This window comes from Pithys albifrons, chromosome 18 (genome assembly GCF_047495875.1).
Source record: "Pithys albifrons albifrons isolate INPA30051 chromosome 18, PitAlb_v1, whole genome shotgun sequence".
NCBI classification, from domain to species: Eukaryota; Metazoa; Chordata; class Aves; order Passeriformes; family Thamnophilidae; genus Pithys; species Pithys albifrons.
This window is the reverse complement of record NC_092475.1, coordinates 413,022-435,123: the sequence shown is the minus strand read 5'-3', so window position 1 is coordinate 435,123 and position 22,102 is coordinate 413,022. Positions and strand designations below refer to the sequence as shown.

Genomic DNA, 22,102 nt, shown 5'->3' with positions numbered 1-22,102 from the left:
TGGTTTGATGGGACAGCTCTGCCTCACCCACCGTAACCAGGTGACACCAGTAACTAGCCTGGCCCCACTGCAGGATGCTGATAGCAGCTGCTCTGTAAACCACTCTTTGAACAAAAATAGCCTTTTCCTCACTGAAGAGCATTTCTGTCAGCCAGAAGCAAACCCTGGGGGATGGTGATCATGAGTTAATCACACCATGGGGGTTGAGGGTTGGGCACAGTCACTTCTGTCTCCTTCCTCCCAGCACTGGAGGAATATGCAGCACATGACTGGAGCCCCCTGTGGCTCTGAGAGCCCAGAGCTGTCCCAGGGCCTGGCCCTGCCCGAGCCCTGTCCTGCTCAGGAGTTGCTCAGGCTCCTGCCAGAAAGGCACATTCCACCTCTGATCCTTTAAAAATATCTCAGTGTGTACACAGCTCCGGGGACGATTAGGGCAGTAATTATGTATTGCCTCATGTGGGGAAGAGTCATTGGCCCTGGGGACACAAAAACCTGGATGCCAAGAGCAGGATCAGCTCCAAATGCCCTTGGAGAGGAAAGCCCAGCAGCGAAGCACACACAGCCTTAGTGAGTCGGTGCCTGCGCCTGCAAAGGGGAGGATGGAACCCAGTGCTGTGGATCTCTCTCTTCATTCCTCTCAGAGCTGTTCAAGGAACAGAACCTTCAACTTGGCCATAATTGAATATATTTATCTGGGGGGGTTTGGTTGTTTTCTCCCCCCACTCCCCCAAAGAGTGGTGTTGCTCTTAGATTCATGACATTGGGTGGGTAAATCCAACTCTGTGTAGCACAGCATTAAGAACTGCCGATGCCCTACAGGGCTGTGAGGAACCCTGCCAGTTTATAAATCATACTGCTGTCTTCCACACATTCTATATATAATCACAAAGAGCTGCTAATATTTATAAAACTGGAAACATGGGTTTGGTGCATTTTAATTTGGCATGTGTCGTAGGTTTGATGGCACATTAAATCTAATCTATTTTATCTCATTTATCGTTGCTTGTCAAGTATTTACCCTGCAGAGACATTGGCATAAATTGCAAATTTTAAAAATAAACAGAATAAAAAAACTACTGTGTTTGGCAGGTGCACAGATGAAGCTTGATGTAACATTTATTTTCTGATTAGTTTAAGTGTAAAATAAATGTTAATGCAGGCATCTATTACAAACTGTAGAGTAGAAATGGAAAACTGGGCTCTGTCCCGGCTGGGCTCTGTCCTGGCTGCAGGAATCACATCCCTGGGGCAGCAGCACCCATGGCTAAGGCACAGCAGCACCCACAGCACCCATGGCTAAGGCACAGCAGCACCCACAGCACCCATGGCTAAGGCACAGCAGCACCCACGGCACCCATGGCTAAGGCACAGCAGCACCCACAGCACCCATGGCTAAGGCACAGCAGCAGCACCCATGGCTAAGGCAGAGCAGCAGCACCCACAGCACCCATGGCTAAGGCACAGCAGCACCCACAGCACCCATGGCTAAGGCACAGCAGCACCCACAGCACCCATGGCTAAGGCACAGCAGCAGCACCCATGGCTAAGGCACAGCAGCACCCACGGCACCCATGGCTAAGGCAGAGCAGCAGCACCCACGGCACCCATGGCTAAGGCAGAGCAGCACCCACAGCACCCATGGCTAAGGCACAGCAGCACCCATGGCACCCATGGCTAAGGCACAGCAGCAGCATCCACAGCACCCATGGCTAAGGCACAGCAGCACCCACAGCACCCATGGCTAAGGCAGAGCAGCAGCATCCACAGCACCCATGGCTAAGGCAGAGCAGCACCCACAGCACCCATGGCTAAGGCACAGCAGCAGCACCCATGGCTAAGGCACAGCAGCACCCACAGCACCCATGGCTAAGGCACAGCAGCAGCACCCACAGCACCCATGGCTAAGGCACAGTAGCACCCACAGCACCCATGGCTAAGGCACAGCAGCAGCACCCACAGCACCCATGGCTAAGGCACAGCAGCACCCACAGCACCCATGGCTAAGGCACAGCAGCAGCACCCATGGCTAAGGCACAGCAGCAGCACCCACAGCACCCATGGCTAAGGCAGAGCAGCAGCACCCACAGCACCCATGGCTAAGGCACAGCAGCACCCACAGCACCCATGGCTAAGGCAGAGCAGCAGCACCCACAGCACCCATGGCTAAGGCACAGCAGCAGCACCCACAGCACCCATGGCTAAGGCAGAGCAGCAGCACCCACAGCACCCATGGCTAAGGCACAGCAGCACCCACAGCACCCATGGCTAAGGCACAGCAGCAGCACCCATGGCTAAGGCAGAGCAGCAGCACCCACAGCACCCATGGCTAAGGCACAGCAGCAGCACCCACAGCACCCATGGCTAAGGCACAGCAGCACCCACAGCACCCATGGCTAAGGCAGAGCAGCAGCACCCACAGCACCCATGGCTAAGGCACAGCAGCAGCACCCACAGCACCCATGGCTAAGGCAGAGCAGCAGCACCCACAGCACCCATGGCTAAGGCACAGCAGCACCCACAGCACCCATGGCTAAGGCACAGCAGCAGCACCCATGGCTAAGGCAGAGCAGCAGCACCCACAGCACCCATGGCTAAGGCACAGCAGCAGCACCCACAGCACCCATGGCTAAGGCACAGCAGCACCCACAGCACCCATGGCTAAGGCACAGCAGCAGCACCCACAGCACCCATGGCTAAGGGACAGCAGCACCCACAGCACCCATGGCTAAGGCACAGCAGCACCCACAGCACCCATGGCTAAGGCACAGCAGCACCCACAGCACCCATGGCTAAGGCACAGCAGCAGCACCCACAGCACCCATGGCTAAGGCACAGCAGCACCCACAGCACCCACAGCACCCATGGCTAAGGCACAGCAGCACCCACAGCACCCATGGCTAAGGCACAGCAGCAGCACCCATGGCTAAGGCAGAGCAGCACCCACAGCACCCATGGCTAAGGCACAGCAGCACCCACGGCACCCATGGCTAAGGCACAGCAGCACCCACAGCACCCATGGCTAAGGCACAGCAGCAGCACCCATGGCTAAGGCACAGCAGCACCCACGGCACCCATGGCTAAGGCAGAGCAGCAGCACCCACAGCACCCATGGCTAAGGCAGAGCAGCAGCACCCACAGCACCCATGGCTAAGGCACAGCAGCACCCACAGCACCCATGGCTAAGGCACAGCAGCACCCACGGCACCCATGGCTAAGGGACAGCAGCAGCACCCATGGCTAAGGCACAGCAGCAGCACCCACGGCACCCATGGCTAAGGCACAGCAGCACCCACGGCACCCATGGCTAAGGCACAGCAGCACCCACAGCACCCATGGCTAAGGCACAGCAGCAGCACCCACAGCACCCATGGCTAAGGCACAGCAGCACCCACGGCACCCATGGCTAAGGCACAGCAGCACCCACGGCACCCATGGCTAAGGCAGAGCAGCACCCACAGCACCCATGGCTAAGGCACAGCAGCACCCACGGCACCCATGGCTAAGGCAGAGCAGCACCCACAGCACCCATGGCTAAGGCACAGCAGCAGCACCCACAGCACCCATGGCTAAGGCACAGTAGCACCCACAGCACCCATGGCTAAGGCAGAGCAGCACCCACAGCACCCATGGCTAAGGCACAGCAGCAGCACCCACAGCACCCATGGCTAAGGCACAGCAGCACCCACAGCACCCATGGCTAAGGCACAGCAGCAGCACCCATGGCTAAGGCACAGCAGCAGCACCCACAGCACCCATGGCTAAGGCACAGCAGCAGCACCCTTGGCACCGAGCCCGTGCTAAGCCACGTCTGAGTGTTCTCAGGAGAATAAAGACATGAGGAGGGCATTTTTCAAATACAGAAATTCGTAACTCCAGCTGCAAGGTGTGTTCACTGTTGGTATGAAGTGCACAGTCAGTGTTGTGTGTCAAGGGAGGACATGGGGAAGGCTGACAGAGAGTTCTTAAAAAAAGATCAGTTAAGCAGAACAACATCCTTTTTTCTAGGAAATACTGAAATCATGTTTACATTAAACCCTCTCTTGTTTCCCCTGCCAATTCTGTGCTGTTCACTCACCATCCCCCCTGCCACTCCTTGGCATCTTCCTCTGTGAGGTTCTTCAGCACAACCAGCAAACAGACAAATGGACCAGCAGCTGACTTGTCTTGCTTCTTGTGTGTTTTAGTTCCTATCTTTAGATTCTGTAATTTTTGGAACTCTTTTAGCCTTAAGCTATTTAAAACAGTGTCTGAGATGGAAATGCTTCAGCACAGGACATACTGAGGTGAAACAAACAGTGAAAAAGTTAAATATTTCAGGCAACCTAAAAATGTGGGTCTTAAAACACCATGTTATGTATCAAGCTAAAATTACCAGCCTTATTTTAGGTTTCTTTAATGTGCTCTTACCTGATTGTGACTGAATATAAAATACTATTGGGCTAAAAAATGATTGTGAGTTGTCAGTGGTTGTGGCTTGTGCCAAACTGGTTAATATTGTCAGGTCCTGAGTCTTCCCTCTGCTGGTTTTCAGTGGGCAGGTTTTAACTGGGCTGCTGTGCTTTGAAACAAGTGAAGCAGAGACCTTGTTTGTCTCTGTTAGAACATGTGCCCCAGCCTTCTGAACATATGAACGTAAAGCAAACATGTGACACAGCAAAATGTGTTTGGCTTGAGCTTTCTTAATTTGGCATATTTAACAGTAGCAGCTGCTTCCTTTATTTCACAGCATTCCTATTCAACCTGTGCAGATGAGGAACAGAGAACAGCATCTACAGTAACATATCCCCAGGTTCTCTTTAATTTGCAGTGGTTCTGGCATTTTCCTGCAGGATTGCTCAGTAATGCTTGTACCTTTTCAGGAACCACTCTTAAGTTCTCTGTTTTCCCTTTTTTTAAAGGAATTAGCTAAAAGGACTCCCTCCAAGCACCCTGATCACCCAGCTGTCCAGAATGCACTGCAGGCCATGAAGGCAGTCTGCACAAACATCAACGAGACCAAGAGGCAGATGGAGAAACTGGAGGCCCTTGAGCAGTTGCAGTCCCACATTGAAGGGTGGGAGGTAGGATGGGGATCAGCTCCCAGGAGGTGTCCTGGGAATGACCTGGGGAGTGCCTTTGTTATTCTCCATTTCAGCCCAGCTCCTTTGGTGCCCAAGGCCTCACTGAAGGAACCGCAGGGTCTCTTCTCCTGGGAGGAACCTGAGTGGCAGTTTGTGGAGTGGATGTGTGTGGGCTCCCCTGTGCCCGTCGGGGTCGGGCTCCCAGGGTGGGTGTCTGAGCTCCACTCCGGTCCCTACCTGGCACGGGAGGCACAGGGCTGTGTGCCCAGCTCCTTGTTAGGGCTGCAGAGAGACCCCTCCCCAGAGAGGGGAGTTCTCAGAGCTGGGGCACAGGGATGTGTCAGTGTTAGGGCAATACCACTGCTCTGCCAGAAAGCTTCCCTAAAGCCACGGCCTGGGATACCTGCAGGGGTAGCTCAGGGTGTGCAGGGAGGACTCGTGGTCTGGAGAGGCTCTCAGGGCAGCTGGTTTGAGAGTGAGAGATCTCTTGAGGACAAGAGTCCCCTTGAGTTTAATGGGGAAGATTTAAGGGAGTGTATGAACACTCAAAGAAAGTATTTGTAAGAGAAAACTTTGTGTTTAGCCACGTTAAGAAATTGAGATGTTCCTTCCTAGGAATGCATCAGTTATTTCACAGTTTAATGGCACACAGATAAAGGAACAGCATATTAGTGAAAAACCTTCATTATGTACTCACAAAATAAAGTTAAACATATCTATTTGTTATGTTCCAGGGATCAAATCTGACAGATATCTGCACACAACTCTTGCTGCAAGGGACTTTGTTAAAAATCTCAGCAGGAAACATCCAGGAGAGAATGTTCTTTTTATTTGATAATCTACTGGTCTATTGCAAGAGGAAATCCAGGTGAGTCCCTCTGTATTTCTGGTTTTATAGAGGGGCCATTCAGATTTGTAAGGAGAAGCTGAGCCTGGTCACTCGTCACTCACTGTATTCCCTGTTGCTCTGAAGGGCTCAGTCACAGGTGGGACCTTCCTGATCTTGACTATTGCTGTCATTTAGGCAATAGGGCAGAGAAGGCACTCTGTGGTAGATAAATACTCCAGGCAGTAGCAGAGTCCCCCCCAACCCCTGAGAAGTCCAAAGGGAGGAGTTAACACAGTGCAGCAAAAGCACAGGATGGGTTCTTAGAGCTGAAAGGCTGCCCAGGGTGGATGGGTCTGCAGGAGGGATGAGAGAGTGCCAGCATTCACTGTGAGATTACTCCAGGCAGAAGAGGGTGATCTGGAAAATGATCTAAAGCCAAGCAAGGGGAGAATGGAAGACTAAGAACACATTAAGTAGGTGCAGGGCCCAGGGGAGTGAGGAAGAGATGAAGATTTGCCAGTTGCTGTCAGCATTTGCAGCCCATGTGCTCTGTGCATTGTCTTCCTTTCCTATCCTAGCAATAATTTTTGCATCATGCCACCTAAGAAACCTTAATTATTACTAACACCTACAGCTTGTTATTAAATAGCATTGGCAGTGGAGGGCAGCTTGTTTCTGCAGCAGTTGTACTGTATTTCAGGTCCTAAGCTTTGCACCTCCACAGCTCCAGTGCCATGTTCTCCATTTACAATGAGTTCTCTACACTCCCTTCTCTTCCTTTCTTTCCCGTAATATCTTCCTCCTGCTTCAAGTTATGCTTCCATATTGTTGATGGCCAAGTGGAGTAGCAAACCTGTCTAGAAATTCTGTAAAACCAGAGTGTTCTCTTCAAAGAAAATTCTCATTTCTCAAAATTCCCTGCCACCATCCTGCCCTTTTTTTTGTTTGATGGAAATTCTGAAACCATTCAACTGGGAAACTTAATTTCAGTAATATTCAGACTTTTTTGTGTGTATAACGCTGAATCTGTACAACATAAGTACAAATTAATAGGGGACATCTACATTAGAAATTATTAGAATGAAATACATTTGAATTGAATTTAAAAACATGTACACCATTCAGTTTTACAGGACTTTTAATGTTATCTGCCTGAAGCATCTGACTCCAAACTGAAGCAAGGGAGAGGACACATTTCATTGGACACTTCACCAGATTTGCCAAAATCCAAACTTCGATATGAAACAGAGTTCAGAAATGTGTGTTTTATGACAGAAAACTGCTCCTTAACCCCCCCAACCAGTTAATTGGACACTAATCTTTTCCCTCTTCAGAGCTCTGGAGCTGTTTCCAGCCCTGTGTGCAGTTGGGCTCAGCCTGGCCCAGGCCCTGCCAGGCACTTTGTCCAGAATACCAAGGGCCAGAGCACAAAGCCCTTCTGCTGCCTTTTTGGCAGAACTTTCTCCTTGTACAGGAGACATTATCAACTCCCTGTCCTTTGGCTTGATTGTGGAGGAGGCTGCTGGGACACTGGGATTTTCCCAGGGGATCACTATTGTGTATCTCTGTCTGACTGTGTATCAACTGATGGGGGTCCAGTGTCTGATTTCCATTAAAGAGTATAACATTTCATTAAGTCTGCTGGGAATTGACTAATGTAAAAGATATATTTAGATCACTGAATGACTTTAATTTTGGATATTTCTGCTGTCTAGATGCTATTTATGATTAGTCCAGGATGGAAATCAGTGTCTTTTCCTTCCTGCTGTTGTCCCATTGGCTGCTTGATAAACAGTGACACATTGGTGGGACACACCTTAACCCCAACCCCCCAAAACTGTGTCTGTTCCTAATTTTAGATTGAATGACTTGGTTCTCATCTCACTCGTGCTGTGCTGACTTGTAGAAATCACTGGAGCTTTTTGTGATTAGAAGTGCAAGCAGAATTCAGGCCTCAGTTTCTATAAATAATCAATGCAGCATTCAAATCTGGACATCATATTGTAAGTTAGGAGTGGTGTTGTTGAGACCAATGTAAACTGTGTTTAGAACTGGAATTAGATCTGAGATTTTAGCACCAAGACTACAATCAGTCCCTTTGCAGAAGCTCAGGGAAGTTTGGCAAACTGATGACATAGACTTTCAGGGCTGAGTGTTGGTTTTTGTTTCTAGCAGCGTCACCGACTGCTGTTTAAATTGAATCCTGATGTCAGGAACAATATGTTTCATGTGGGGAAATAAGCTGAGTGTTTAAACCTTTCCCTAGGGCTGCCAGGACCACTTCTCTTTTGACTTGCACAGTCATCTGTAGGAAACGGTCCAACAGCTCCAAGGTCTCAGTCCCTGTCGGTCTGATGTAAAGATGTGGTCATCACAAAATGTGTTTGTCACTCAAGCTAGATGTAAGAGAGAAAGTGTTCAGGAAACCTTGGTGATGCTTCTGTCACCTCCATTTATCAGAGGTATTTAACTCTGACAAGGATTTTTCCCCCCTGCTGTTTTTAATTGCAATATTCTGTGGTTCTTGTGAGCTCCTGGCAGGTTGCCCCAGCAGTCCCTTCCCTGGCCAGTTTGGACACCTGCCACCTCCTAATGACCATTTGACCAGTTGTGTTTGGTTCACATAGGAGGGTTGTTCTCAGATATTAAAGCTCAGCAGGTGTCACTTGGATAGTTTTAAACCTGTTCTGGACAGAAAAATCAGAACATAACTCTCCATGAAAAGTGCTTTCCTGAAGTTTTAACAAGAAACTTCAACAGAGACACTGTGAAGGTTATGGATAAGGATGTCACCTTGGGTGCAAAGTTGCCACAGCAGCACTTTGCCACGCAGGGACAGGCCAGGCCGTGTGACACTGCCCTCTGTGTGGCACGTTTGAAGCTTGGTATGTACCACAAATTGGTCAAAGCTTCAGGCAAACCAAGGAGGCAAATAGAAGGGTGTGCCAGGTGATCCTGCAGTTGTCATGCCAAGGCCACGTGCTGCTCAGTTGTCCTGACATGTCCATCAGTCATGCAGAGTGTCCGTCTTGGAGGCACCCCCATCCTCACAGAGCTGGCACAGGAAGCTCATTGTCACTGGCACTGCTGCACCCTGTTCCATGGGACCTGATGGAGTATCCAGTTATTTACAGTCAGAGGTGGGGTTACCACCAACCACTGTCCTGGACTCAGCTTTTGACAGTCATAGCTCAGATTGCTTTGTTAATACACATCACACCGTTTGCTTGTGTGTTACTGACTGTTCAATCCTAATTGCAGAGTTACTGGGAAAAAACCATCCAAAAGGACAAAGTCAATCAACGGGTCCCTCTACATCTTCAGGGGCCGAATAAATACAGAAGTCATGGAAGTGGAGAATGTGGAAGATGGAACAGGTAAGAGACCAAAGATTGTCTTCTAACAGCACAGGAAGTTCAGACCTTGTGTTGGAAGTTGGTGAAGAAGTTCTTGTCCATCTCCTTTACTGAAAGCTGGAGTAATCTGGGGAACTTCTGGTGCCTTCATTATTGCACCAACTTGCATGGCTGAAAGACTGGACATGCTTTCAGGCACTAGTCCCTCATTCTGAAATGACCTTATTAGGAGTTTGCATACCCAGAAGCTTGTCTATTTTTTCTCCCAATCCAAGTTAATTTAATAAAAGATACTTTTATCTTATTTCCATCCTTTATTTTTCTACATCTTAAGCCATTACAGCTGAAATAATAGAACTTCTGGATCTTCTCATTTGGAATGCTACTAAATATTAGCCTTAGTATCAATCACTAGCATGGAATGTGGCCATGAGCAAAGTATGGGAATGGCAGTTGTGTTGTGATTCTTGTGTCCTGGCACAGGCAGGAAGAATGGGTGGGTTTCTGCTTTCATCCACAAAGGCTGCTGCTCCTGCTCCTGTTGTAAAAAGTCAGGAATTAATAGTATGTCCTTTAAACAGTTGACACTTGAGGAGTTGCTTACAGTTCCTTACAGTGCCAGAAGTTAGTATGTCCCCAGAAAACTCAGAACAAATAACCTGAACAAACACAATAAACTTTTCCCAGCAATGTTGTTGTATTTCAAAGACTTTAGTTCTTCTGAGGTGAAATCCCCAGTGTCACCCTTAGGGCTGCAGCACTGTCAGTGTGAGCAGCCTGGTGGCACTTGTGCTTGCAGAGGGACAGGCACAGCTGGTCCCAGGGCCAGCCAGGGAGGGCCTCAGGAATCAGGGTCTCCAAAGAGGAGCTTCACTGGGTGTGTGTCCCTGTGCTGGGGAGAGCAGCTCCTGCAGGGCTCCAAAGGTGTGTGTGTGTGTCCCTGTGCTGGGGAGAGCAGCTCCTGCAGGGCTCCAAAGGTGTGTGTGTGTCCCTGTGCTGGGGAGAGCAGCTCCTGCAGGGCTCCAAAGGTGTGTGTGTGTCCCTGTGCTGGGGAGAGCAGCTCCTGCAGGGCTCCAAAGGTGTGTGTGTGTGCCCCTGTGCTGGGGAGAGCAGCTCCTGCAGGGCTCCAAAGGTGTGTGTGTCCCTGTGCTGGGGAGAGCAGCTCCTGCAGGGCTCCAAAGGTGTGTGTGTGTGTCCCTGTGCTGGGGAGAGCAGCTCCTGCAGGGCTCCAAAGGTGTGTGTGTGTGTGTGTCCCTGTGCTGGGGAGAGCAGCTCCTGCAGGGCTCCAAAGGTGTGTGTGTGTGTCCCTGTGCTGGGGAGAGCAGCTCCTGCAGGGCTCCAAAGGTGTGTGTGTGTGTCCCTGTGCTGGGGAGAGCAGCTCCTGCAGGGCTCCAAAGGTGTGTGTGCCCCTGTGCTGGGGAGAGCAGCTCCTGCAGGGCTCCAAAGGTGTGTGTGTGTGCCCCTGTGCTGGGGAGAGCAGCTCCTGCAGGGCTCCAAAGGTGTGTGTGTGTGCCCCTGTGCTGGGGAGAGCAGCTCCTGCAGGGCTCCAAAGGTGTGTGTGTCCCTGTGCTGGGGAGAGCAGCTCCTGCAGGGCTCCAAAGGTGTGTGTGTGTGTCCCTGTGCTGGGGAGAGCAGCTCCTGCAGGGCTCCAAAGGTGTGTGTGTGTGTGTGTCCCTGTGCTGGGGAGAGCAGCTCCTGCAGGGCTCCAAAGGTGTGTGTGTGTGTCCCTGTGCTGGGGAGAGCAGCTCCTGCAGGGCTCCAAAGGTGTGTGTGTGTGTCCCTGTGCTGGGGAGAGCAGCTCCTGCAGGGCTCCAAAGGTGTGTGTGTCCCTGTGCTGGGGAGAGCAGCTCCTGCAGGGCTCCAAAGGTGTGTGTGTGTGCCCCTGTGCTGGGGAGAGCAGCTCCTGCAGGGCTCCAAAGGTGTGTGTGTGTCCCTGTGCTGGGGAGAGCAGCTCCTGCAGGGCTCCAAAGGTGTGTGTGTCCCTGTGCTGGGGAGAGCAGCTCCTGCAGGGCTCCAAAGGTGTGTGTGTCCCTGTGCTGGGGAGAGCAGCTCCTGCAGGGCTCCAAAGGTGTGTGTGCCCCTGTGCTGGGGAGAGCAGCTCCTGCAGGGCTCCAAAGGTGTGTGTGTGTGCCCCTGTGCTGGGGAGAGCAGCTCCTGCAGGGCTCCAAAGGTGTGTGTGTGTGCCCCTGTGCTGGGGAGAGCAGCTCCTGCAGGGCTCCAAAGGTGTGTGTGTGTGTGCCTGTGCTGGGGAGAGCAGCTCCTGCAGGGCTCCAAAGGTGTGTGTGTCCCTGTGCTGGGGAGAGCAGCTCCTGCAGGGCTCCAAAGGTGTGTGTGTGTGCCCCTGTGCTGGGGAGAGCAGCTCCTGCAGGGCTCCAAAGGTGTGTGTGTGTGTGTCCCTGTGCTGGGGAGAGCAGCTCCTGCAGGGCTCCAAAGGTGTGTGTGTGTGTCCCTGTGCTGGGGAGAGCAGCTCCTGCAGGGCTCCAAAGGTGTGTGTGTCCCTGTGCTGGGGAGAGCAGCTCCTGCAGGGCTCCAAAGGTGTGTGTGTGTGTCCCTGTGCTGGGGAGAGCAGCTCCTGCAGGGCTCCAAAGGTGTGTGTGTCCCTGTGCTGGGGAGAGCAGCTCCTGCAGGGCTCCAAAGGTGTGTGTGTGTGCCCCTGTGCTGGGGAGAGCAGCTCCTGCAGGGCTCCAAAGGTGTGTGTGTGTCCCTGTGCTGGGGAGAGCAGCTCCTGCAGGGCTCCAAAGGTGTGTGTGTCCCTGTGCTGGGGAGAGCAGCTCCTGCAGGGCTCCAAAGGTGTGTGTGTCCCTGTGCTGGGGAGAGCAGCTCCTGCAGGGCTCCAAAGGTGTGTGTGCCCCTGTGCTGGGGAGAGCAGCTCCTGCAGGGCTCCAAAGGTGTGTGTGTGTGCCCCTGTGCTGGGGAGAGCAGCTCCTGCAGGGCTCCAAAGGTGTGTGTGTGTGCCCCTGTGCTGGGGAGAGCAGCTCCTGCAGGGCTCCAAAGGTGTGTGTGTGTCCCTGTGCTGGGGAGAGCAGCTCCTGCAGGGCTCCAAAGGTGTGTGTGTCCCTGTGCTGGGGAGAGCAGCTCCTGCAGGGCTCCAAAGGTGTGTGTGTCCCTGTGCTGGGGAGAGCAGCTCCTGCAGGGCTCCAAAGGTGTGTGTGCCCCTGTGCTGGGGAGAGCAGCTCCTGCAGGGCTCCAAAGGTGTGTGTGTGTGTCCTTGTGCTGGGGAGAGCAGCTCCTGCAGGGCTCCAAAGGTGTGTGTGTGTGTCCCTGTGCTGGGGAGAGCAGCTCCTGCAGGGCTCCAAAGGTGTGTGTGTGTGCCCCTGTGCTGGGGAGAGCAGCTCCTGCAGGGCTCCAAAGGTGTGTGTGTCCCTGTGCTGGGGAGAGCAGCTCCTGCTCACCCTGCTCTCTGCTCTGCCTCTTGCAGCAGATTATCACAGCAATGGCTACACGGTGACCAACGGCTGGAAGATCCACAACACAGCCAAGAACAAGTGGTTTGTCTGCATGGCCAAGACTGCAGAGGACAAGCAGAAGTGGCTGGATGCCATCATCAAGGAGAGGGAGCAGAGGGAGAGTAAGTGGATGGTGGATTTTGTGCTGCACTGAACGAACCTGAGTACAGAGGAGCAATGCATGTGCTTGTACATGTGTCTGAGGGAAAGGGAAAAGCTTGCACTTGCTCCTCTGCAGGCAGAACTAAAATCTATCCTTAATGACCCAGAACAGGAATTGAGAACAATTATTTCTTAATGTGTGCTTTGGGGTTTTTATGGACTTTTGTCAGTAAATTTATCCAATATTTTTATTTGCCATAGTCAATTTCTATTGGACTAGAAAAGACCAAACATCTACAGCAGCAGAACAGCTTTTGTCATGTGCCATTCTCCTAAACCAATTTGAAAATCTAAAGGGAAGAGGGCCAGAAAATGCCAGTTGTGAGGGTAGTTATAACATAGACACCTGCTGTTTTCAGAGCTCATCCTCCTGCCTGGAGCAATTCTCAATGAGCTATGTGGGAACTCGTACAAAGTGATTGTGAAATGTTCTTTATATCCAATTATCTTTTATTCTTTAAGTCATGCAGTATTTCTTTCAATGACTGGGTAATATGATTGTCAAACTCTATTTTTAGCCTAAGGGTATTAGTAAAAAGGCTAACTAAGAAAGGATGAGAAAATAGTGTTCCTGTTTAGTTTTGATTTATTCACAGATGTGAATTTGATTTACGCAGTTTTATATTTTTGACTTGAAGTAGTAGAACACTCCAAAAGTCTTCTGCTCTTTCAAGCATTTAGATGCCTTTAGCAAGTCTTACACTTGAAGTTATTTCAGATTCACAGGTGAAATTGCAACAGAAGGTAGAGAATCACAGAATCATAGAATGATTTGGATTGGAAGTGACCTCAAAGGTCATTTAGTTCCAGTCCCCCATGGCAAGGACACCTCCCACCAGCCCAGGGTGCTCCAAGCCCTGTCCAACCTGGCCTGGGACACTCCCAGGGCTGGGGCAGCCACAGCTGCTCTGGGCACCTGTGCCAGGACCTGCCCACCCTCACAGGGAACAATTCCTTCCCAATATGCAGGATAAACATCCCCTCTTCAGCTTAAAACCATTCCCCTTGTCCTGTCAATACACACCCTTGTCCCAAGTCCTGCTCTGGCTCTCCTGGAGCTGCTTCAGGGCTCTCAGGTGTCCCTGGATCCTTCTCTTCCCCAGGTGAGCCCCCCAGCTCTCCCATCCAGCAGCTCCATGTTCTGCTGTGGTTGCCCATGGCTGGGGAAGCTCTACAGGGTGAGGGGTCTGACCTGAGGGGGCAGAGGGGCAGAGTCCCCTCTCCCTGCTGCCCTCACTGTGGGACCAGCCCAGGGCATGGGGGCTCTGGGTGCCAGTGCATGGGGATGGGCAGGTGCAGCCTCTCACCCACCTGCACCCCCAAGCCCTTCTCCCCAGGGCTGCTCTCAGTCCATTCTCTGCCCAGCCTGTCCTGGGGCTTAGGATTGGCCTGGCCCACAAGTGTAAAGCTGCTTTTTAAAATGGAGAAGAAAAGCTGCATCTCCATGGTGCTAAACTCACCAATGACAGTTTGGTACTCAGATAAAAAAAAATTGACCTAATTTTCCTCTTAAATGGAAAATAAGTCAGTTAATTTTATGTTTCCATCATTTTCTGCTGTTTGGCCTCAGCTTCTGACTTTGAGCAAATGCTTTATCTGATGCTAAAACCTGAGGAATTTCTGCTTCATATTCCAGGTTTGAAACTGGGAATGGAGAGAGATGCTTATGTCATGATTGCAGAGAAAGGAGAGAAGCTGTACCAAATGATGATGAGCAAGAAAGTGAACCTTATCAAAGACAGGAGGAGAAAATTAAGTACTGTCCCCAAGTGCTTTCTTGGCAAGTAAGTGGCATTTTGACTGAAAAGGTCCTTTCATGCCAATTAAAAATTTGGAGACTGGATATTCTGGGGATGGCTTTGTGATGTCAGATCAGATGTGCTTTGATGCAGCTTCATTAGAAAAGCCACAAGGCCCCCTTACAGTTGTGGTTTATTAAAATTAATATTTGGTTTCTGCTTCACACTGTGCACATTGTACTGTGGGACAGCTCCTATACAGGGACTCAGAACTGCAGGGCAGCAAAAGGAGTGAGTAAAAAAGCATTTGCACTCCACATGAACTCCAGAGACACAGTTCCAATGAAAGCAGCAGGACAGCTACCAGGGCACTGTCGTTCTGGGCAGCTGTTTCAGTGCTATGAACTGGCTGCAGGGCCCTGTGCAGCCCATGGGCATCCCCCGAGGCTGTGGGCCCTGCCAGCAGGGTCACACTGGGGCTGGGTACAGCACAGCTGCCTCTGCCCTCAGCAGTGACAGTGCAGGCCATTCCTACTTCTCCCTCTGCAGCTTATGTTCTGTTTCAGCCTTTGAAACAGTTCTGAATCACCAGGAAATTGAGAATGAGCTTTCCTGAGGAGACAGAGCCTGACTCATCACTACTCTGCCTTCAGGAGTTTTACAGAACTCTGCTGGTTTCCATGGGATTCCCCTGGCACAGCTGAATAGATTCTGCTGCTTTCTGCACTGGCAGCCACAGAGTAGCCCCTCAGCAAAGCAACGCTGGCAGTCCTGGAGGGATTTTTGGTATTCTAAAGGGAAAATGCAAATACTACCTGCAGCTTTGATGAGTCAGCAGTGATAAATATGAAGAGATTAAAAATACTTCCTTCGGAGCCCCCAGTGGAGGCCCAGACAGTGGCTGTGCTAAGAGCAGCCCTCTGCACATTGGCAGCCACCCAAGTGTTTTATGGAGCTCACATTTCCCATATGTCGCTCTGCTTTCAGATATTGCTTTTGTTCTTCTCTATGACTTTTACACATTTCTGGTATAATTGCTAATTAACCTGGCAACCAGCTCAGTCCCTTGGGGCTCTGACAAGGCTGCATTCACCAGGCTTGCCATGGCCAATTTTGAACTTACTGTTTCTAATGAGTAACATCCTACATAGCTCTCCATTTTTGGCTTGTATTCTGCCCATATGTGCAGCTCTGCCCCTCAGCAGAGAGAAGGTTTGTTTTGTGCTGTGTGAGCAGACAGACTTAGCAGCTTTTGTCTCTAAGTTGGAAGCATGATGTATGTCTCTGCCAGGCACCACCTTCAGAATATGGCCTTAAATTAACCTGTCAGTGGGACTCGTGCTCTCTGGTACTGCTCTGTGCCCGAATTCAGGAGGTTGGATCTTCTGTGCTAAGTCTTTCTGTGATTCCATTGAAGCCAATGCAGTAACAGCACAGGGCTGTGGGCAGAAATCAGGCCCAGTGAAGAAAGATGAGCATGTGTAACTAAGTCAAACCACAAACACTACTGGGGGGATAACAGGGAAAGAATGAGCTGAGAAGTGAGGATACTCTACTATTAAACTTGGGGTTAAGGCCATCAGCTAATCTTGCTTCCCTTTTTCCCCATGGAAGCCTGGATTGCTCTATAAAATAAGGATTTGCAGCATCTTTATAGCTCCAGCCAGGCTGTATTTCCTTTTGTGTGCACACTAACTGTGAGCTAAGGGGGGTGATGGGGAAAGTCTGGCTCTGCTGCAGAGCATTTGCCCCAGAAGTGCAGGAGACCAAACCGAGTGGAGGTACCACTGCTCCCAGTAGCTGCCACCCCTGGCTGCAGGGGACAGTGGCCCTGGCTGCTGCCTGCAGGGGACAGTGGCCCTGCTGACACCCCGAGCTCAGTGTTTGCTCTGCTTCCTTTGCAGCGAGTTTGTGTCCTGGCTCACCGAGATCGGAGAGATCAGCAAACCAGAGGAGGGAGTCAACCTGGGCCAGGCACTGCTGGAGAATGGCATCATCCATCATGGTGAGTGTCCCCAGCCAGGAGGAGATGTCACATTTCAGTGGTGCCCTGGAAAAGGGGGTGTAAAACTGACTGAATCTGTTCATGTGATGCTCCTGTGCCATACCCAACAAAGGCGGGGGGGAAAGACTGATTTAATTGTCATGCTGCTGTTGTAGTTTCAGATAAGCACCAGTTTAAGAATGAGCAGGTGATGTACAGATTTCGCTACGATGATGGGACCTACAAGCCAAGGAGTGAACTGGAAGACATCATGTCCAAGGTTTGTATTATCATTCCTAGCTGGAACCTCGTGCTGTGCACCAGGGGGTGTGCTGTGCACCAAGAGCTGTGCTGCAGGTCCCAGTGTTGCTCTCCATGTTGGGTTGAGTGTCCAGCCTATGCCACAGGAGACAGTCACTGCAGGGAGATGAGCAATGGCAACAGCACAGCTGGGACTGCACTCAAACTGCTGATTGTAATCCTAATGGAGTAACAAAACTTGAAATAGTGGGCAACACCAAAGCATGTCTTCTGCAGATCTGGGCATAATGGCTCAGGGACACAGAAGAGACCAATATTTAACTGCTGTTCCTAATAACTGTCTGTTGTATGAGTTCTGTATATCCCATATTTTCCCACATAGCTTTTCATAAAATTGATTTTTCATATGCACATTTGTTAATGGATTAATTTTGAGGAAGGATTAATGGAGAAAATGTTGGAATGAGGGCCACTAGAGATCAAATAATGGATTTTTGGCTGTTGGAGGTAGGGAAAGAAGAAAGAGTGTTTGCCAGAGAGGATAGGGAACTGTTTTGAGTATCAGTTAATGACTAGGTAATTCCAGCTGAGTAGACACATCGGTGCCCAGGGTTTGCTCGCTTTAGCTGGTCAGTGTGTCTTTGAAGAGCAAAAAGCTGCTGCTGACACCCCACTCTTCCCTCCTGCAGGGGGTGAGGCTCTACTGCCGCCTGCACTGCCTCTACACTCCGGTGGTGAAGTAAGTGCCCTTCGCGCTCCCCTCGTGTCTGTTACCTGGCTTGAAAAGGATGACATGGTACTCTTGCATCTTTCTTGTTTCTTATCAACAGGAATTTTGTGCCTTTCTTGGCTCGTGCTCCTGGCACGGCCCTTCTGCTGTGCAGGGCACACCTTGGTTTGTCTCCTCGGGCCCTTTCTGTGCCTGGTGGGTGTGACCAGGAACTGACTGACCGAGGGCAGATCGTGCTGTGGTTGCAGCTGCTGAGTTATTGGGGTTATAGAAAATGCCAGCAGATGCTGAATACACCTGAATGGGTTGAATGCTTGAATGTTTAGGTTCTTGTCCCTGCCATTCTGATTGTTTTCTGACTGGCCCTTGGACCAAGACTGATGGCAGCTTACTCAGAACTCTGGCAGCATCTGTATGAAACTGCTGAGTTGCTCCTCACAGTCTGGAAACCCCTACTCATTAGTACTCAATATTTTAATATTTTCTTTCATTGCTTGGACATTTCAAAAGCACATTTTCTCAAGATAAGAGTGTGAGAGGGAAAAACTGCCCAGAAAACTCCCACAGCTCTGTGCTGGGTTTCGCACATGACTGGAAGACAAGCTGAAAGCTCTGTGTAAGCACTGTGAGGAAGGATTCTGTTCTGAGGACACGTATTTCTGGAAATGCTGTCATGTTTGGCTGGGTTTTTTCCAAGCTCTGGAAGTCCTGCTTCCCTTCCTGATTCCTCCCACCCTGCATTCTGCAAACACACAGACATTCCTGCTGCATTTAGTTACAGCTGCCAGTCACAGCACACTTGTGTCTGGAGATGGGTAGTGAAAGGAACATGAGTAGGATGGACTTTAGATGGTGCCTGGATATCAGATTTTAGAGAAAAGGAAGTAGCAGATAGTGTGGTGCTAATGAGAGGTTGATGCAGCAAAACTGAAGAATATAAAGCCTTCTCTTGAGCTGCCATCTGGAAACATGGGCCTGTGGAGCAGTGCCAGGGGCTGGGGAGGTCTCTGGCCACAGTGATGCCAGGGGAGCTCAGGCTCCCAGTGTAAGGACCACCCCAGGGGTGAGAGAGGAATTCATTCTTCACGGCCCCTTCAGCACTTGGCCTCTCTACTGAGGCTCTCAACGAGAGGGAGCCAATTAATGCAAATTAATTGTGGTCATGGCTTTTGTGATGTGGAACTAGGAACTGGATCAAGACCACGAAATTTATTTCACATGGGCCAATAAACAGTCTTAAAATGGCTTTTATTTTCTTACGAGCTGGATTAAATCCAGTGACCTTGGAGGTGAAAGGTGTTGGAGCCCAACGTCCTGAGCCACACAGTCCTCTTATATTTGTATCAGAATTCTTTAGCAGTATTTCACAAAAGACTAAAAACATCAGTTATCTCTGTGGCTCTGAGAAGAGGAAGGGAAGAGAACTGCAAAAAGCATCCAGTGACTCCAGGGCTCCTTTCCCTTCTGGGGTCAGAGCTGCTGCCTCAGGGCTGGGCTGGCAGTGCCAGCTGTGGGACAGGACCTGAGCACAACACTCCTGTTCCTATTTACAGCAACCCAAGTTCTCTCAGGTCAGGAGGACTCTGGCACTCTATTTGTGTCTGGCCACTCTGTGATATTTTACTAAAGTAAAACCTGGACAAATGTGGAGAATCAGGAAAATCTCTCCTGACAGAGAAAGCCAAAAGTGCCAATCCTTGAGCCTCAGGAAAGGGGCACAGAGAGAACTGTAGGTCCCTGTCTTACACTGGTGGGTAAGCGCTGGAGAAGAACTACTGAAGGTCATGGATGGCACTGACACAGAGCCAAAGGATGTGAGCTGGACGGGAATGTGTTTCAGAGGGAAACTGGAAGGTGATTTCCAGCCAGAAGAGTGTGGGTTTTTACAGAACTGATTGTGGCAATGCTCTAACTCCAGGCACAGCAGCAGCCCAGCCCAGCTGAGCACAATCTCCTGGTGGCTTTGGCAGGAGTGTGAGCTCCCTGGGCATGGCTGGAAACAGCACCTGGAGGAGTCTGCAATACCCCCGCTCTGGGTTCATCTCAAGTATCTTCCTAGTTCAGGTTGTTAGAAAGGTTTAACACTTAGGCCTTTCTTCCAGAGAAAAAGGGTGTCTGCTTCTTACTAATAGTGGGTCACAAGAGTATATCCAGGTTTGGAGTACAAAAGAACTGTATACCTTTTTGTCCTGGTTTTCCCTGAATTCTCTCTCCTCATTAGAGATCGAGACTATCACCTAAAGACCTACAAGTCAGTAATCCCTGCGAGTAAACTGGTGGACTGGCTCATTGCACAGGTAAGGACAGTTCAGGTACTGCTGTGTCTGATAAGGAGCTTCATTTTTCAGTTCTATGTAAAAGTAAATTAAACGTATTTATCTAGAGAATATTACAACAAAATTGAACATATTCTGATTCTCTGAATTTATAATCTTATGCTTTCTGTTATTCTTTCTTTGGTGGAAATTTGTTATTTGGCAATGTAAAGAGGAGGAACATCACTTGTTAGCCCTGGGAGTGGGGAACTGCCAGTTCTTGGGAACGTTTGGTGTTTCCTGGGGTTTTGGTAAGAGATCTAAACCAATGCTGATCTCATGCAATCTAGTACAATATTGTTGGAAATTTAATCTAGAGTTTTACACCAACAACTGCACCATTGTCTTTATGCAGTGGCCCCACATTTACCTTGTAATTACAGAGAAGACTGTGCAGCTTGAGGAATTCAAAGTGCAGCTTTGGTAGTGCAGAGCCATCTGAAGGGAGGGTGGGCTGTTTGGCATGGGCAGTGTTTGGAGGCCAAGGTAAAGTCACCAGGAATAGCCAAGTCTGGTTTAGAGCCTTCCTACATAAACATTTTGTTGCCTAGAGCAAAAGTAGATTCCTAAGGGTTTAAGAGGGTAACATTAGAAGGCATTTCTCCTCCAGTTTATTTATAGTTGAAAGAATAAATTAGATTTTTAAATCCCAGCCTCTGTAAAATAAACAACCCATTTAGCTCATGAAGTAACACAAAGAGAGTGTTGAGAATTGTCTCATGAGAAGATGTTGAAAATGAGGGAAGACTTATGAAGATTTGGAATTAGTTTATAGTAAAAGTTAAACTTCAGGTTTATTAAAGCTATTTTCGTGGACTTCCTTGTGATTACAAAGTCTTGTAGTTCCTTCAGAACTGCCTTGATCCTTTTTTCTACCAAGACAGCAGTATTTAGTTCTTAATTTGTAAATGTGCCTTTTCTGCTCTCAGAAAGCCTCTTCAACAAAAGCCAGGAGTGCTGCTGACTGGCAAGAGCTGAGCCTGCTTTATCCTGTATTTAAACAGTCCCTTTCCACCACAGTGATGTTCTTTGCCAGCATTTGCTTGGCAAGTACCTACAGCTCTCCTTGGCAGGGCTGATGTCCTGCAGACAGGATCAGAAGGCTCTTGGTTGCTTCAAACAGTCAGTTTGCTGCCCTGCAGCTGCTGTGAGAGCCTTGGGTGTCTGGTTCTGCAGCTGGAGGGGAGAGGTGTAATGTTTATGTAGGACACAGCCCCCAAGTCAGTCAGGCTGGCAGTAATAGAGCTGAACTGCTGCTCCTGCCAAAGCAGGAGGTGCCCTCCCTGCTGGAAGAGCTGCCCACTGGGCAGGGCCACAGGCTGTGGCACACCAAGGGACCAGCTCCTGGTGTTTATAGGTCCAGTAATGCCCCCTGGTTTTTAGCAGAACTGCTTAGAACTTATTTGTTTGTCTAAAAAGAGCAGCAGTGTTTGTGGACCCTCCACTTGTGGCTGCACATTGGCAGATACACAGAGAAAAGAAGCACTTGTGTTTGACTGAGTTTAGATGCAAAGCTCAGTGTTGCCAGGCCAGGGCAATGTGTCCATTTGCACCTCAGCTTTGGGACCTGTTTTGAGTGGCTTCACTAGGGCAAAGCCAAAGCCTTTGCTGTGTAACAAACAATGCCACTGCAGGTTTAACCTCTCTGACCTTCAGAGTTCACGTATGCTGCATTTACTCAGGTTTTCCTCCCTTGGGATCTCACAGCTTCTCTCTGTAGAAAGAGTTTTATTGTCTGGGACTAATGAGTCCTAAAGTCCAACACTATGATTGCAAATAAAAAGTCTTTACATTGAGATAATGTTGTATCCTTTTGTGAGTTAAACAACTGCTTTCCCCAGCCCTGGTCCTTTCCTCCTGGTTCCTGTTGGAGGGAGAGATGCTGTGTGTGGGAACCAACAGGGTTTGGCAATGGGATACCCATTTGAATTTCTTGCTGTTATTCCCATCAGAGACCATCCTGCTAACTTCAGAGCCACGAGCTGTGTGGTGGGGAAGGGGGAGTGATTGAGCTTAGAAAGTCATCTGAGCTGTGATATGTGTCCTCTTGTTTGCAGGGAGACTGTCAGACTCGGGAGGAAGCCGTGGCTCTGGGTGTGGGGCTCTGCAACAATGGCTTCATGCACCATGGTAATGCACCACAGTTGTTTCCCCAGCCCAGGGAAGGAGCTCTCACTTCAGGCAGGTTGGCTGTTCTGGGCTAGGCCAGCCATGCTGTGT

The 22,102-nt window shown here is 50.0% G+C and overlaps 1 protein-coding gene across 4 annotated transcripts in view; it reads left to right on the top strand.

The window, feature by feature from the left end:
- PREX1 (phosphatidylinositol-3,4,5-trisphosphate dependent Rac exchange factor 1) overlaps nt 1–22,102 on the top strand; it is a 117,729-nt gene that overhangs the window by 60,652 nt on the left and 34,975 nt on the right. For 3 of the 4 annotated variants that reach the window (XM_071572540.1, XM_071572538.1, XM_071572537.1), the window contains exons 6-15: nt 4,899–5,060; nt 5,795–5,928; nt 9,151–9,266; nt 12,664–12,813; nt 14,490–14,637; nt 16,497–16,597; nt 16,753–16,856; nt 17,527–17,576; nt 19,789–19,864; nt 21,940–22,012. In XM_071572540.1, the coding sequence (XP_071428641.1) occupies nt 4,899–5,060; nt 5,795–5,928; nt 9,151–9,266; nt 12,664–12,813; nt 14,490–14,637; nt 16,497–16,597; nt 16,753–16,856; nt 17,527–17,576; nt 19,789–19,864; nt 21,940–22,012 (1,114 nt within the window). The remainder of the gene's footprint in view (nt 1–4,898; nt 5,061–5,794; nt 5,929–9,150; nt 9,267–12,663; nt 12,814–14,489; nt 14,638–16,496; nt 16,598–16,752; nt 16,857–17,526; nt 17,577–19,788; nt 19,865–21,939; nt 22,013–22,102) is intronic. The other variant, XM_071572541.1, reaches the window with a different exon arrangement.